The sequence below is a fragment of the Eutrigla gurnardus genome (genome assembly GCF_963514095.1).
Source record: "Eutrigla gurnardus genome assembly, chromosome: 16".
NCBI classification, from domain to species: Eukaryota; Metazoa; Chordata; class Actinopteri; order Perciformes; family Triglidae; genus Eutrigla; species Eutrigla gurnardus.
Window position 1 is genome coordinate 19,412,399 of NC_139927.1, and position 13,671 is coordinate 19,426,069.

At 42.7% G+C, this 13,671-nt stretch overlaps 1 protein-coding gene across 4 annotated transcripts in view; it reads left to right on the forward strand.

Annotated features, from left to right (window-relative positions):
- col12a1b (collagen, type XII, alpha 1b) overlaps positions 1-13,671 on the forward strand; it is a 132,396-nt gene that overhangs the window by 65,606 nt on the left and 53,119 nt on the right. For all 4 annotated transcript variants that reach the window (XM_084030848.1, XM_084030845.1, XM_084030847.1 and 1 more), the window contains 14 exons: positions 2,080-2,219; positions 2,496-2,625; positions 2,846-2,985; positions 3,073-3,202; positions 3,317-3,456; positions 5,032-5,161; positions 6,035-6,174; positions 7,663-7,792; positions 9,118-9,257; positions 9,345-9,474; positions 11,540-11,679; positions 11,848-11,977; positions 12,403-12,542; positions 13,237-13,366. In XM_084030848.1, the coding sequence (XP_083886974.1) occupies positions 2,080-2,219; positions 2,496-2,625; positions 2,846-2,985; positions 3,073-3,202; positions 3,317-3,456; positions 5,032-5,161; positions 6,035-6,174; positions 7,663-7,792; positions 9,118-9,257; positions 9,345-9,474; positions 11,540-11,679; positions 11,848-11,977; positions 12,403-12,542; positions 13,237-13,366 (1,890 nt within the window). The remainder of the gene's footprint in view (positions 1-2,079; positions 2,220-2,495; positions 2,626-2,845; positions 2,986-3,072; positions 3,203-3,316; positions 3,457-5,031; positions 5,162-6,034; positions 6,175-7,662; positions 7,793-9,117; positions 9,258-9,344; positions 9,475-11,539; positions 11,680-11,847; positions 11,978-12,402; positions 12,543-13,236; positions 13,367-13,671) is intronic.

The following is a 13,671-nucleotide window of genomic DNA, read 5'->3' on the forward strand; positions in this document are numbered from 1 at the left end:
GTATAAAATGACCACCTCTTTTGAATTTTCACAAAACGAGTATAAGCAATTCACAATTATTCACATTCAAACCTTTTCCATCAAGACCTACTCAAATGTTTTCACTGAAATTGAAGGTTTGCACCATCACACAACCATAAATCAACTGTGTGGATATTCCACAGCAATAATGAATGTCATGCTATCACTTATCACATATGGTCAAGCTTAGTAAAGTAAAAAGTACAGAAGTATCTGCCGCATTTCTTCTTTCAGCTATTTTATAGATTTGTGTCTTTTGTACTAAGTTCACTTCTGTTACCAGATTCCATGTTTTTTTATTATTGTATTATCTAATGAGCAGTAGTGGAAGAAGAACTCAGATGTTCTGCAAAGATAGATACATTAAAGTGAAGTATCAGCACTTAAGCGACGGTCATTACAGGGATAGTTCGGAATTTTGGACATAAGACCTATTTTCCAAGTGAGCCGGTGTGTTCGAGACGTCTGGAGACGTTTTCAAGAAATTTCATTCAGTTCTTCTAGTTGCCGAGTTCGCTTATGCTATGGCTAGCGCAAGTCAATGGTTCTTAGCTAGCATGGCATTAAAAACAGTCTTGCCCACTCCACAGTGCACCCGAGGCAAATCCATTGTAACGGCAGACTATCGATGTACATATGTGTTGATAGAATGTTTGAAATAAAACCAACCTTGCATTTTTAAGGATTTATGTCTCAGCAGCAGCAGCAGCGTGTCATACTTCCTAGTAGCCTATGGCAGCGGCGGAGTGATATCACCTAGCACTTATAAGTTACTGGTTCTATAATAGTTTGTTTACCTGCTGTCATTGCTACAGACGCAGAGTAGCCTGCAGTGCTAGTTTCTTCAATCTCACAGAAATGGACACTTTTGAAGAATATACTGAAACTTTTGAAGACTCTGACGAGGAGTTTTTTTTCCACCCAAACCCAACCGTACCTGTACGAGCCTGAATATACAGAGGAAGAATTGCGCGAGAGGGATGCTCAAAGGGCAGAACGTGAACGAGCGTCTGTAGAGACTGAGATAGCCCCCGCTGGAGCTGAGAACCGGGACCGAACAAACGGAGACTGGTGGTGCCAGGAGGGAATCCCCGCAACGCGTCCGAGGGTTTACGGTTCTCCGGACGAAGCAGAGGTCTGGGTTCGCGGTGCGTAATTGTGGGTTGGCTGGGCCGTGGGCTGCCCGGTGTTTGCGTGAGGTCCAATCGCTTTTCACCCAGGTCTGAGGGCATGAGGGCCGACAATTCGTCCCAGTTCGATTGCCTATTTACGGGAAGTATTTCGGGCGGCGTCTTAGAGTTTTGAGTCCGACAGAGAGTCCGCATGTGTGGATTCGCGGAGCCGCCCGCTGCCCGGTGTTGGTCTGCGGTCCAAGGGCTTTTCACCCAGCTCTGAGGGCACGAGGCCCGACTATTCGGCGGTGTTCATGTGTCTATTTACCGGAGGGAATCCCCGCAATGCGTCCGAGGGTCTACGGTTCTCCGGACGGAGCAGTGGTCCGGGTTCGCGGTGCGTAATTGTGGCTTCGCGTGGCCGTGGGCTGCCCGGTGTTTGCGTGAGCTCCGAGGGCTTTTCAGACAGCCTTGGGGGTATAAGTGCTGACAGTTCGGCCCGGTTCGATTGCCTATTTACGGGCAGTATTTCGGGCGGTGCGTCTTAGAGTTTTGAGTCCGACGGAGCAAAGTAAAGTTCCGCTGCTGCTGAAAAACTAGTTCTTCAAAAAATGGATGATTAATGCGATGTGAGGTTAGTTTTGTTTCAAATATTATTCTATCAACACAGATATGTACATCGACAGTCTAGTGTTTTAATTGATTTGCCTCGGGTGTACTGTGGAGTGGGCAAGACTGTTTTTAATGCCATGCTAGCTAAGAACCATTGACTTGCACTAGCCATAGCATAAGCGAACTCTGCAACTAGAAGAACTGAATGAAATTTCTTGAAAACGTCTCCAGACGTCTCGAACACACCGGCTCACTTGGAAAATAGGTCTTATGTCCAAAATTCCGAACTATCCCTTTAAGACTAGGAAATAAACACCTGTGTCCTGCTTTATAGAGTCTCTGGGTGGAGGGAGGAACCTGCAGGTGACAAACCCCACCATGACCACCCTGAACGTGCGCTGGGAGCCCGCCGAGGGCCGAGTGAAGGAGTACAAGGTCCTTTATGTTCCTGCCGCCGGAGGAGCTGAGAGCATGGTAGGACTGGTAGGACAACGTCCTGTCGCCTGACACCTGCAGTGTTGAAGCCACATATTCACCTGTGTGTCTGAACACGCCCTGCACTTTCTTTAAGGGCCCGCTCAGCTGGAAAAATGTGCTTCACCATGAATGCTATGGAGCCTTTTATTCAGTCATGCACGTTGATAGCAGCTAATTGAATGTGATGGTTTTCTCATACTGCTAGCCTTCCATGTGTGTTTCTCTTTCTTGGTATGAAAGCAACTCGTTTGTGTAATTTGTTGTTGATCTCAGGAAACGGTGTCTGCTGGCACATCCAACACAGTTCTGCGAGGCCTGCAGCCCGACACCATCTACACCGTGTCCCTGGTGCCGGTTTATGCTGCTGGAGACGGAAAGATGATGTCGGAGAATGGAAAGACAAGTAAGACATAACAATCAGGCAATAAGGCAATTTAATGTTTAGAAGATAAGTCCCTTCAGATGCAGCATCTTTTTTTCCATACTAATAAGCATACGTACAACTATTGGTAGGAAAAGCATATTTGCTGATGTTCAGTGTAAACCGAAATCATCATCCCATTGAGGCCTGGATTCAAAATCACACCCAAAATCAAAGTCAAGCTGCCCTCCTTGTTGTTTAGGGCCCCTGGGAGGCGTGAAGAATCTGAGGGTGACCAAGCCGACCATGACCTCTCTGACTGTGAACTGGGACCCGGCTGATGGAGCCGTTCGCTTGTACAAAGTCTTCTTTGTGCCCACCGCTGGTGGTCTAGAGGAGATGGTGAGTCTTTTTGACACCTGTCCCACCTCGGAGGACAAACGTTTTTTTAGATTAACCATCTAAATGATTTGTATTCTCTTTGAACAGGAACAAGTTCCTGCAACCACCACCAACATCATCCTGAGGAACTTGCTGCCCGACACGCCGTACACAGTGTCGGTGTTACCAGTCTACCCAGCCAGGGAGGGAAAACGCCAGTCAGAGGACGGAAAGACATGTAAGTGACTCTATAGATCATCTGTTGCTCCAATATTACATGTTATTAGATTATAGCAAAGTTAAGAAATGATTGCCGAAAATCATTTAATGCCAATTATTTCCCCACTCCCAGTGCCTCTGGGTGGAGTGGGCACAGTGACGGTGACCAACCCGACCATCACCACTCTCAGTGTGAACTGGAGTCCTGCTGATGGCAACGTTCAGGGATACAAAGTCATCTACGTTCCTACCGATGGAGGGATGGAGATTGTGGTAAGATCCTCTTTGCTTAAATTACTAAATTATTGCTGCCCCTACAATAAAGGCTGTCATTCTTCTCATCATAACGTACAGGAAGAAACTATAGCAATTGTCTTTTTTCATTAATATATTCATTCTGATTGATTCAATGATTTCAGCAACAAATGGTATTAATAGTTTAGACAGTGAGTCTATAATATGACCAATAACATAACATGGGAAGTAAGAAATAATGGCTGAGTAGAGACGAGTTAAGTTCTGTGGAGGCGAGTTAACCGAGGCTGAGACGAGTTAACTCGTGTTAACTGGAACAGAGTTGACTTTAGTGGAGTTGAGTTAAATTGAGTGGACTGAAGTTGAGCTTAATAAAGTGAGGTTTAGTTGAACTTAATTATGGCTGTTGGGAATTCGATGCTTGCAGGAGAAAACACAAAGACTGAGCCGGTAACAGAGGAAGCAAAGTTGATTTAAGACCATAATAACCAACACACATGCTGAAAATAACAGCATGTGTGTTAACAACAATACAAGTAGATCATCGTGTTTGGTTTTATGAGACTGACATGTCACCCGTTAGCTTAGTAATTAGCGTAGTAATTAAAATGACACAGATTTCAGACCAGTGTCATTTTCAGATGTTTCAAAGCTGGGCGACTTTGCAATTTGAATAGTATAAAATGTTTTTGGTGCACAGTGTTGTGTTGCTGTTGAAAGACTCTCCAAGGAGATTTCATGTTTATCACCTAAAATAAGATCCATCTTTAAATAAAAGTAAATCTGGTCAAATTTGTGGAAGCAACATTAATAAATATATGTAAAACAAAGATCTTACTGCGTTTTAAAATTGTAACAGGTTTAGCACCAGAAGTCAATAAAAAAGCCGCCAGACTTTGTTTCAATTCTTCAAAAGGAGCGAAACGATCAAAGCGCTCAGCAGGGATTTAGTGATGTCATGCTCTTTGACAGGTTAATCCCATCATGCTGCACAATAGCGCCTGGATCCTTTTTGCAGGAGAGCATCCGTCATCGTTGCTCTTTGTGTGGAAAATCTGGGTTTTATATTTCTGGAGAGATTAAACACCTGCAAATCCTGTTAATCTGATGCTTGTTTAGACCGTAAAGAGCCGTGAAATAACAGCTGACCGACGTTTTATCTGTTCAAAAATGCTTCATTTGTGTTTTTCATCCCCAATTAGTACATGCAAGTAAATTCTGCAGAGGAACTTTTAGCTGCTTTGCCAGAGGACATGAAAGCTATCATGTTTCTGATTTGAGCATGTAAGTGAGGAAGAAAAACAACATACTAGTATAATCAGATTAATATGAGTTTGTTGGATTTATGATTCCATTTTTCAAAACCTCATGTTTTTATACAGAAAATGGAAAAGAAATGTCACGCTGATATAATTTAAAATGATCCATAAAAGCAGTTTTTCACATAAACTCCATCACATGACTATTCTCGGTCCTTTTCAATTATTTTAAAAGTTAACAGTCATATTTGAAACTAAAAAAACTTAAATATAGTCTTAAATAATACTAAGCTTCTTGTGGAGGGTGTTATGTTGACCACGTGTGTGTTTGCAGGAGCAAGTGTCGGAGAGCACCACCAAAACCGTCCTGGACAAGCTTCTACCTAACACCCGCTACACCGTCACGGTGGTCCCCGTCTACGCCGAGGGAGACGGACCCAGCCTGACTGACTCCGGGAAGACAAGTGAGTATATGTGCTGTTGGTTGTGAGGTATTTAAGGTCTTATGTAAGTGCAAGCGCTTCCATCAACCTTGAACAAACACCTGAACCTCCAAGAAACCATTTAACAGATAATTTCCTCTCTGAGTCTCACTGAGCAACAGCTGCTTGAGAGACGTCACTGAGTGAGGTAGAAGAGAGAGAATTCCCCAGGTGACCTTCTTCAGTTACAAATAAAGCCGATTTTGTGAGGTAATTTACGTTGTACATTCAGCACGGTGCAGTTTTATTCTCACTGGAACAAGTTGAGTTCTAAATTTTAATGACCGAACAAAAATGAAAACTTATTTTTGCAATTTTCCGTTGCTCCTACGATTCGATTGCATTACAAAACCATGCCAAAAAACTTTGCAAAATGCATTGCAATTTTTTTTTAAAAGCCGTTGTGAAATCCTAACCCAATCCACAAAATAGTCTGCAGAATCCTGCAGGGGATGTCGAATGGTTAAAGAGACTAGTGGGAAATGTAGTTATATGGTAATGTGCTAAACCAGCAAAACAGAAATGTCCATAACTAATGTATTTGATTCAGGAACTGTTGTTTGTCTGTAAAGTTATACTTCAGTAGTGTCAAATGTTCTCCTTATGATTGTTATTCTCCAAATAAAAGCAGGTTGTAGGAGTGAAGAGTGGACATTTGTCTCACTGATAGAAGGGAAAAACGTACTCATGTCGTGTAGTTTAAATCTCCACTAATGACTATGGCTGTGTATTAATGCCTTCAGCAGGAACTACCCAACAGCATCACTGCCAGTGGACACCACTAACCTCTGAGTAGACTGTGTGGCGCTCCCATCCAAGCCCTAATCCGTCTTCCCGTTTCGTGTCTCCTCTCAGAGCCGCTGGGTTTTGCGAGGAACCTGCAGGTCACCGATCCCACCACCAGCACCCTGAACGTCCGCTGGGAGCCCGCAGAGGGAAACGTACGCGAGTACATCGTGATCTGGGTGCCCACTGCTGGAGGGGAGCAGGATGTGGTAAGACTGCACCTCGGTGTAAATCCGTCAATGATCCCAAATTAAAAATAGCGGATCCTTCTCCACAAGAACTACATCGCTTCACTTTGCAAAAATGGCTCAACCATATCGCTCAACTGACGCTGCCATTTGGCGCTGATCATGCCTGCAATGGATGACATGATCAAATGACTCTGGAATTTAGCCCATTATTAGTAATAACATGGTGATCATGGGCTTAAATCCAGAGTAAAGCTTGTAATAATTATAAGCTTCTGGACTATGAAGAGACATTGCCATGGATTTGTTTTTGTCTTGTATATTTATGAGTTTAACTTCAGAGAATATCCAAGTTTTTGTCTCGTAATTGAATGACTTTATCCTCTGAGATTCTGAGTTCCTTCTCAGACGTCGCCCTTGTAATTCAGAAAACCTTTTTTTAAATGTTGTAATCCCTCACAACCGAACATCCAGCCTGCATTAGCTTTGGTCAGTTCATGCAGTTTAAGGTGATCCGCATAGTCTGCACCGCATGACCTCAAAGCATCATTTTTACTGAACAAGTAACTGAGACTTTATAATATTCGTTGTGATGATCACATGACTGATGTCTAATCTGATGATAGAGTTTCATATTGGATGGAAACCAATGGCTGATGGGAACAGTAGAAACAACATTAAAGTATGGCAGTAAAGTATACAATATTTGTAGTAATATTTCAAATCTACTGGTGTTGTAGTACTATAATACATAATGTTGCATAATATTGTCTTGTATATTACATGCTGACATGTATATTTAGTCTTCTTATTCTTCTTTACTGTGTGAGCAATAGCTTAATCTTAATTTTGGCCTCTCGACACACATGGACAAAAGCCAGTGGCGTGAAACGATTACACTTGTTTCCAAAGCAGTTTCATGCAATAACATTCTCTTTTTCTGTCCTGGAAAAAGAGTAATATCAAGTCATGAAAAGACACAAACCACTGCATGATGTTTTGGCCGAAAAAAGATCTGTATTTTCTGACAACTAATAGAAAACATGTAGGGTGGTTTAACTCTTCTCCAAGTCCGTTTCAACGCTTTTCTATGAAGCAGTGACAGTGTCTTCAGGGGGTCCGTTTCCTCACGCTCAAGATTATGTCACTAAGTTCAAGGAATGTCGTGAAATTAGATGATTTCATCTGGAAACAACTGAAGTTATCTCAGGCCATTGGCAGATTTCATTATTTACCACTGGATTGAATGGAAAAGGCCCAGACTGTCCCAGAGTTTCTGCATAAATCTGCCTTGATCTGAGATCTTCTACTGTTGCTGTTACTGAGCTGCACCAAGACGCTTACCGACTGAAGCTGCAGCCAAGAAAACTGGTCTCACAACACATTAAAGTGTGACATTGTTCAGCTTTGAGAGTCTTTCTCCGTCTGCCAAACCCCTCTTTACTTCTCTACGACTTTTCCAAGTCTTCAAGTTCACCCAGTTCAAAGTTGTTTCTTTTCTCTCACCAGGACCAGGTGTCTGGAACCACAACCTCCACCGTACTGAAGAACCTGGAGCCCAACACCGAGTACACCGTCAGCGTCGTGCCGGTGTACCAGGAGATGGAGGGCAAGTCGCAGTCTGAAAAGGGGACGACGAGTGAGTTCAGCCGTTGATCGATTTGTTGTTCAGGAAGTGGCTTGGACCTTGGGAGAAGAGTGATACTATGCCACAATAGCAAAGAGTAAAATAATAAGTTATAGCCTACATGGGCCGAAAACTATCTTCAACTCACCATGACCTAAAAAAGATCTAATGAATCGCTTGACAGTAAAATATTAAAACGCCAGTAAAAGAAGAAAACAATGAGACTAAAACTTAATATAGAGTAGGTCTCGCAGATGAGTTCTTCCAAACAAATACAGCAGCTATAAATACATGTTTCTATGTGACACATGCTTGTGAAGTAGAACCCACATCCTAGTACTGTTGGCCAGCTGAAAATACTATCATTAAGTATAAAAATAGTGCTTTAATAAAAAGCCATCACTAATTGGGGTGTTGTTGATTCCTTTTCCCCAAGGAAATATGTCAGGTATTTTTTTTTATGAGCCAATTAAAACTTTGAGGTTGTTTGCCTCAACAACACCGACTGCCTAACTCTCATGTTAACGAACGAGACCTCAGGCCACTCAGGTCAGTAAACATGAGCAGGATGTGAAATGCGTACTCTGGGCTGCCAACACAAGTATTTACAGTATATCACAATCTCAAACACTGAAAATGTAAATCAGCGACTAGAACAAGTGACTGGTCATTTAGACTTTTGCCATCTTCAAAGTAAATCCGGTGTCATTCTTTGCAAAAAAGATCCAATCATTGATTACAAACTTTTAAAAATGCTGATTTCTTCTGGTAAGTGGCCGTATTAAAAGCAAGAAAATACATAGTCCTCGTATAGAAAATATATCAAACCGTAGGCCTTTAGGCCACTTTAGGAAAATTAGGCCTTATTCCGAATGTAGCATTTTCCGATTATGACGTGTGGGATCTGCCCATATAATTCAGGTTTTAGGCACATTCTTTTGACATTTATACAGTGCATTCAGAATGTGCTTCTCAAGAGGGGTTTTTACCACTTTGCAACACATCTGTTTGTTTACGGTCAGCTCTAACATTTTTGCAGATATTCATGCCCAAATGAAAAGCCTAAATTTCTTGTCGGAAGGAGAAACACACCTACCTTTTAAACCTTATGAAGGAATTGGACTTTTAGTTAAGTGCACATTTTCTTAGTTTTCAAGACTTTCCCAATCTTATTTGCAGTTGAGATATGAGTTGGATATACATATATGTGGAATATTTATTTCCATTAGCTATGTAAACTGCTATTATTTATATATTGAATATTGTTTCTTGGAATAAGGAGTCGTGTTTTGATGTATGTCAATTAGCTAGCTGATTCATCGATTAATCCTTCCTAGATCCTTTGGGTGGAGTGAAGAACCTGCAGGTGATCGACCCGACCATCAGCACTCTGACGGCCCGCTGGGAGCCGGCGGTGGGCAACGTCCGCACCTACAAGGTCTTCTACGCTGCTCAACCAGGAGGAGAAGAAAAAATGGTACAAACTGTTTTCATTCACACATTCTCACCAGTATCAGATTTAGTGGTGATGGAGCTGACGAAGGTTTACCATTTCACTGAACAGGAGGAGGTGTCAGGAGGCACCACCAGCAGCATCCTGAGGAACCTGGAGCCCGATACCGTCTACAACGTGGCGGTTGTGCCCATCTACCCGGACGTGGAGGGCATACGGCAGGCTGAGACGGGAAAGACAAGTGAGTAATTCCCTTTTCCATTTCTTCTCAACTTCAAAGACCGTATTATGAATTGTCATCTTTACCTCATTAACGTGATGTGTTTCTTGTTGAAACACAATGTGGGGAACAAATGTGAAACTGTAAACCAGCGGGATCGAGTTTCATAAACCAAATGTCTATATGGTCCTTTTGGTGAGAGTAGCTCACATGCCTATTCTCTTATTTGATTGCTCCTCACGCGTCGCTTCAGATGAGAGGGAAGAGAGAAAATCTCAAGGGAGGGAAACGTGGATGTATCCATTGTTGAGTTGTTCAACTCCTTATATATGTGTATACCTTTCTATAAATGGCCAAACATTTCTCAAAGGAGGCTGATCAGTTTGGACTAGTCCAGTAAATCTCTCCTTGCTGATGCCTTCAAGGACTATCCGACATCCAAATAACTATTGTTTTATTGAAACTATAAAATTCCCATTATTATTTTCATACCATTGATGTTTGCTTGATTTATTTGTTTATTGAATAGCTGTTTTATTGCAACTCACAGAGGAGAGACAGAAAAAATAGTACATTAATCAAAAACAAGAGGTGCTATTAATCTTACGTACATAGTTGTGGTATGGCCCATCCCCCTCCCCCCTACATATTTCTGGAGGAGAGCACATTTTGGAAAATGTTCTACCTTTACGAGAGAGTTCAAAAGACAGCTGACAGGAAAAATGTGAGATCCCCAGCCAGGCACGAACCAGAGATTATAGTGTTTCCCCCAAGACATTAGCAAGGTGTTAAGCCTCTTTCTCTAATGTAAGCAATGGCACATAAAGCATGGCCTCTCTAGTAACGAGATGGTGGTTCATGGTGTCGCTCCACCACATTTTGCTTTCCCTGAAGCTTAAAGCCTCATATTTCAATAATAATTATAATTTTTCTGATGTTAGCAGCAGTGATCTTTGATCAGGTGAGGACAAAATGCTAACCCTTAAAATGTCACTTATTTCAACCTGGGCCCGATCTTCCCATGTCCCATGTTTCCATAGTGAGTTGAGCCTCTGCACATGGGGCGGCTGCCCTAACCACTGCACCACTGGCCGTCCCATAAGATCTTTTTAATGAAACATCTTAAGATATGAGTATGAAGTTTTAGTCTTGTAAGTGCATTTGTAACATTTTACTCAAATTAACCATGTCATGTGATCTGCTTAAGCACACTGATCACACATCAATCAATCAATCAACCAATCAATCAATCAATCAACCAATCAATCAATCAATCAATCAATCAATCAATCAATCAATCAATCAATCAATCAATCAATCAATCAATCAATCAACTTTATTTCCAGACTCATGGTCCAATAAATACACATGCCTATACACATACTAGGTTTCACATAGCCTTGTTAACAGCTTAGCTGGTAGATCTAAATCTTTTCAGCAGCTGACTCATGGTTGTTGGAATGTTCTCGATTTCACCACTAAAAGGACAGGAAACAGCATTAACACACTACAATAACATACCTTTGAGAAAATCAACGGTACTAAAATCAAACCACAGGCTGCCTTAAAGACAGGAAGTCTGACCGCCTGCTGATAATGCAAAGTTAATGGATTTAATGGCCTCAAACATGCAAGAAAACCCATCAGTATATCCTTAAACATGCAGAATGACAATACAGACCTTGTTTATTTGGACACTTGTGTCTCACAAAGATGATCATCAGTGCCAGAAAGTTTCTTGACTCTCGATACATCTGGACAGTCCTGATGTGGTGCATCCTCCCACCCGGTGCACCCTGCAGGATTAAACTACTGCTCAGGATTATTTGCAGCAGTTAACCTTTGTTTCCTGGGAGATATTCTTTAAATTGAAATACATTTTAATGGGGATGTTTTTGCTTCATAGAATACCCGACGGTTTAGACAGTGAGAGGAAAGGAACAGTCACTCCTCTGTGATTGACAACTTTAATACATCTGGACTGTCCTGAGGTGAACAACACCCATGCGGTGCACACAGCAGGATAAAGCAAACCGCGAGGACGGATAATGTGCAGCAGACTGTGATGTGTCCTGTCTCATTTCAGAGGCTCTGGGTGGAGTGAAGAATCTGCAGGTGACCGATCCCACCACCAACTCACTCAGGGTCCGCTGGGAGCCGGCTGACGGCGACGTCAGGCAGTACCAAATCATCTACGTTCCCACCGGGGGAGGAGCCGAGAGCATGGTCAGTGTAATAATAATGGAACTTCTTCTAAAAGCATGGAATCATGCATTTGAATAAACATCATAAAGCTGAAGTAAAGAGCTGAGACATATTACCAACCAGGACTACGGAAGTGTTGAACGTTGTGTTTCCACATCTGAGACTCCTTTGTTGTTTTGTCCCTTTCAGACTCAGGTATCTGGAATGTCGACCAACGCGGTGCTCAGAGACCTGCGGCCAGACACCGAGTACAAAGTGACGCTGGTGCCCGTCTACTCTGACTTGGAGGGGAAACGCGCTTCTGAGAACGGAAAGACAAGTGAGTTCGTCCACAGTGGAGCAGCTGCGACCACATCTGGCTCACGCCAAACCTTGCCTCACACTGAATATGTACTCTTGAACTTTTCCTTCTTGTTTTGAACATAATAATGGTGATATTGCGCAAGATGTGATTGTCAAAGAAAAGTATAACTTCCTCGTCTATCTTAGGTTTGAGTGTGTTTTGTAAGCACCAACGATCTAATATGGTGTACTGACGGTAGCAGGGATTCTAGATAATCAAAGTATTTTGAAAGTCAGCAGATGTGCCTCTCCTGTGACACTAGACAGGAAGTGCCTCTAACCTCCCCCATGTGTTGTAAAGACGATGTCAAAGAGAGAGCCAGCTGCTGGTCTCACTACGCTGTGGCTGTAACTCAAACAGAAAATTGACAATGGTGGAACGGCTCTTTGTGGTTTTGACAGAGGCTCTGGGTGGTGTGAAGAACCTGAAGGTCACTGATCCCACCACCAGCTCCCTCAAGGTGCGCTGGGAGCCGGCGGAGGGCAACGTCCGCCAGTATCGCCTCTTCTATGTCCCTTCAGCCGGAGGCGCCGAGGACATGGTGAGAACGTCAGACTGACCTCCAGCTGCTTTTTACACATACAGAAGAGTGTCCTTAACTCTACATAGAGCTGATAACTATCACACATGAGTGCCGGTATCTGCATGGTCAGAAGGCAACACCACACTGATGTGGATGAGGTGACAGCTTTTGTGCATCAGGAACCACAACGCATGTAACAGATGAAGGATGCTGGATCCTGTTGCACCTCCTCACTAGTGTGTGCTATTCACTGTTTAACAGTGGTGTCTGTGGTGTAATGAGGTTGATGCAACTGTGCAAAGTGAAGCAATGTGATTTCCTGATTTCCTTACAAATGTATTCTTAGAAGTCTTTCTCTGAATATTACCCATCTCCCCTATCTCCCATCTTATCTATCATCATCATGTGTTCACTACAATGGCTGAACATGTCATGAGAATATGACACGCCAGCAAGAGTTGATCTGGCAGGATTTATTCGTGTGACGTAATTAACAGCACAGAGGAAACGACCCGAGTAGTGTCCCAGAGTGATTTTGTTGTTGAGCTCATTACACAGAACAGCCTGGATAGTAGAGTAGTGAGGAGAGAATGACTGAGTGATTTCGGACACCACCTACATTTCCAGCTCCAGTGTGCTCTTGGCAGTGGAACTGAGTGCGTTCTGGGATTTGAGGCGTTGTTTAATCGTTGTGTTTTGTTGATGTGAGCAGGAGCAGGTGTCAGGAGGCACCACCAACACCGTACTGAGGAACCTGCTGTCAGACACTCCCTACACTGTCACCGTGGTCCCGGTTTACCCAGAAGGAGAAGGTCTGCGCCAGTCCGACGATGGAAAGACACGTAAGTCCTCGACTCTCCTCACACTCAGGGCACATGTGACACTGGAGGAACGTTCACGCTGCAGCTGGAGGCTTTCTTGACCGAGTTGAAGAAAATTATAATTTGATAAAAGAAAATGTAATATTTAGGTTCACACTACAGCAGCAATTTACTCTTCATTTTGAGTGAAATATTTAATATTTTTTATTTTGAATGAATAAAGGTTTTTAGTGTGAGTAATACAAAACTAACAAAACAAAATAGTTGAAGCAATTAAAACAATATTAAATTGCATGTGTGGAAGCATACCCATATTTAATCCTTCC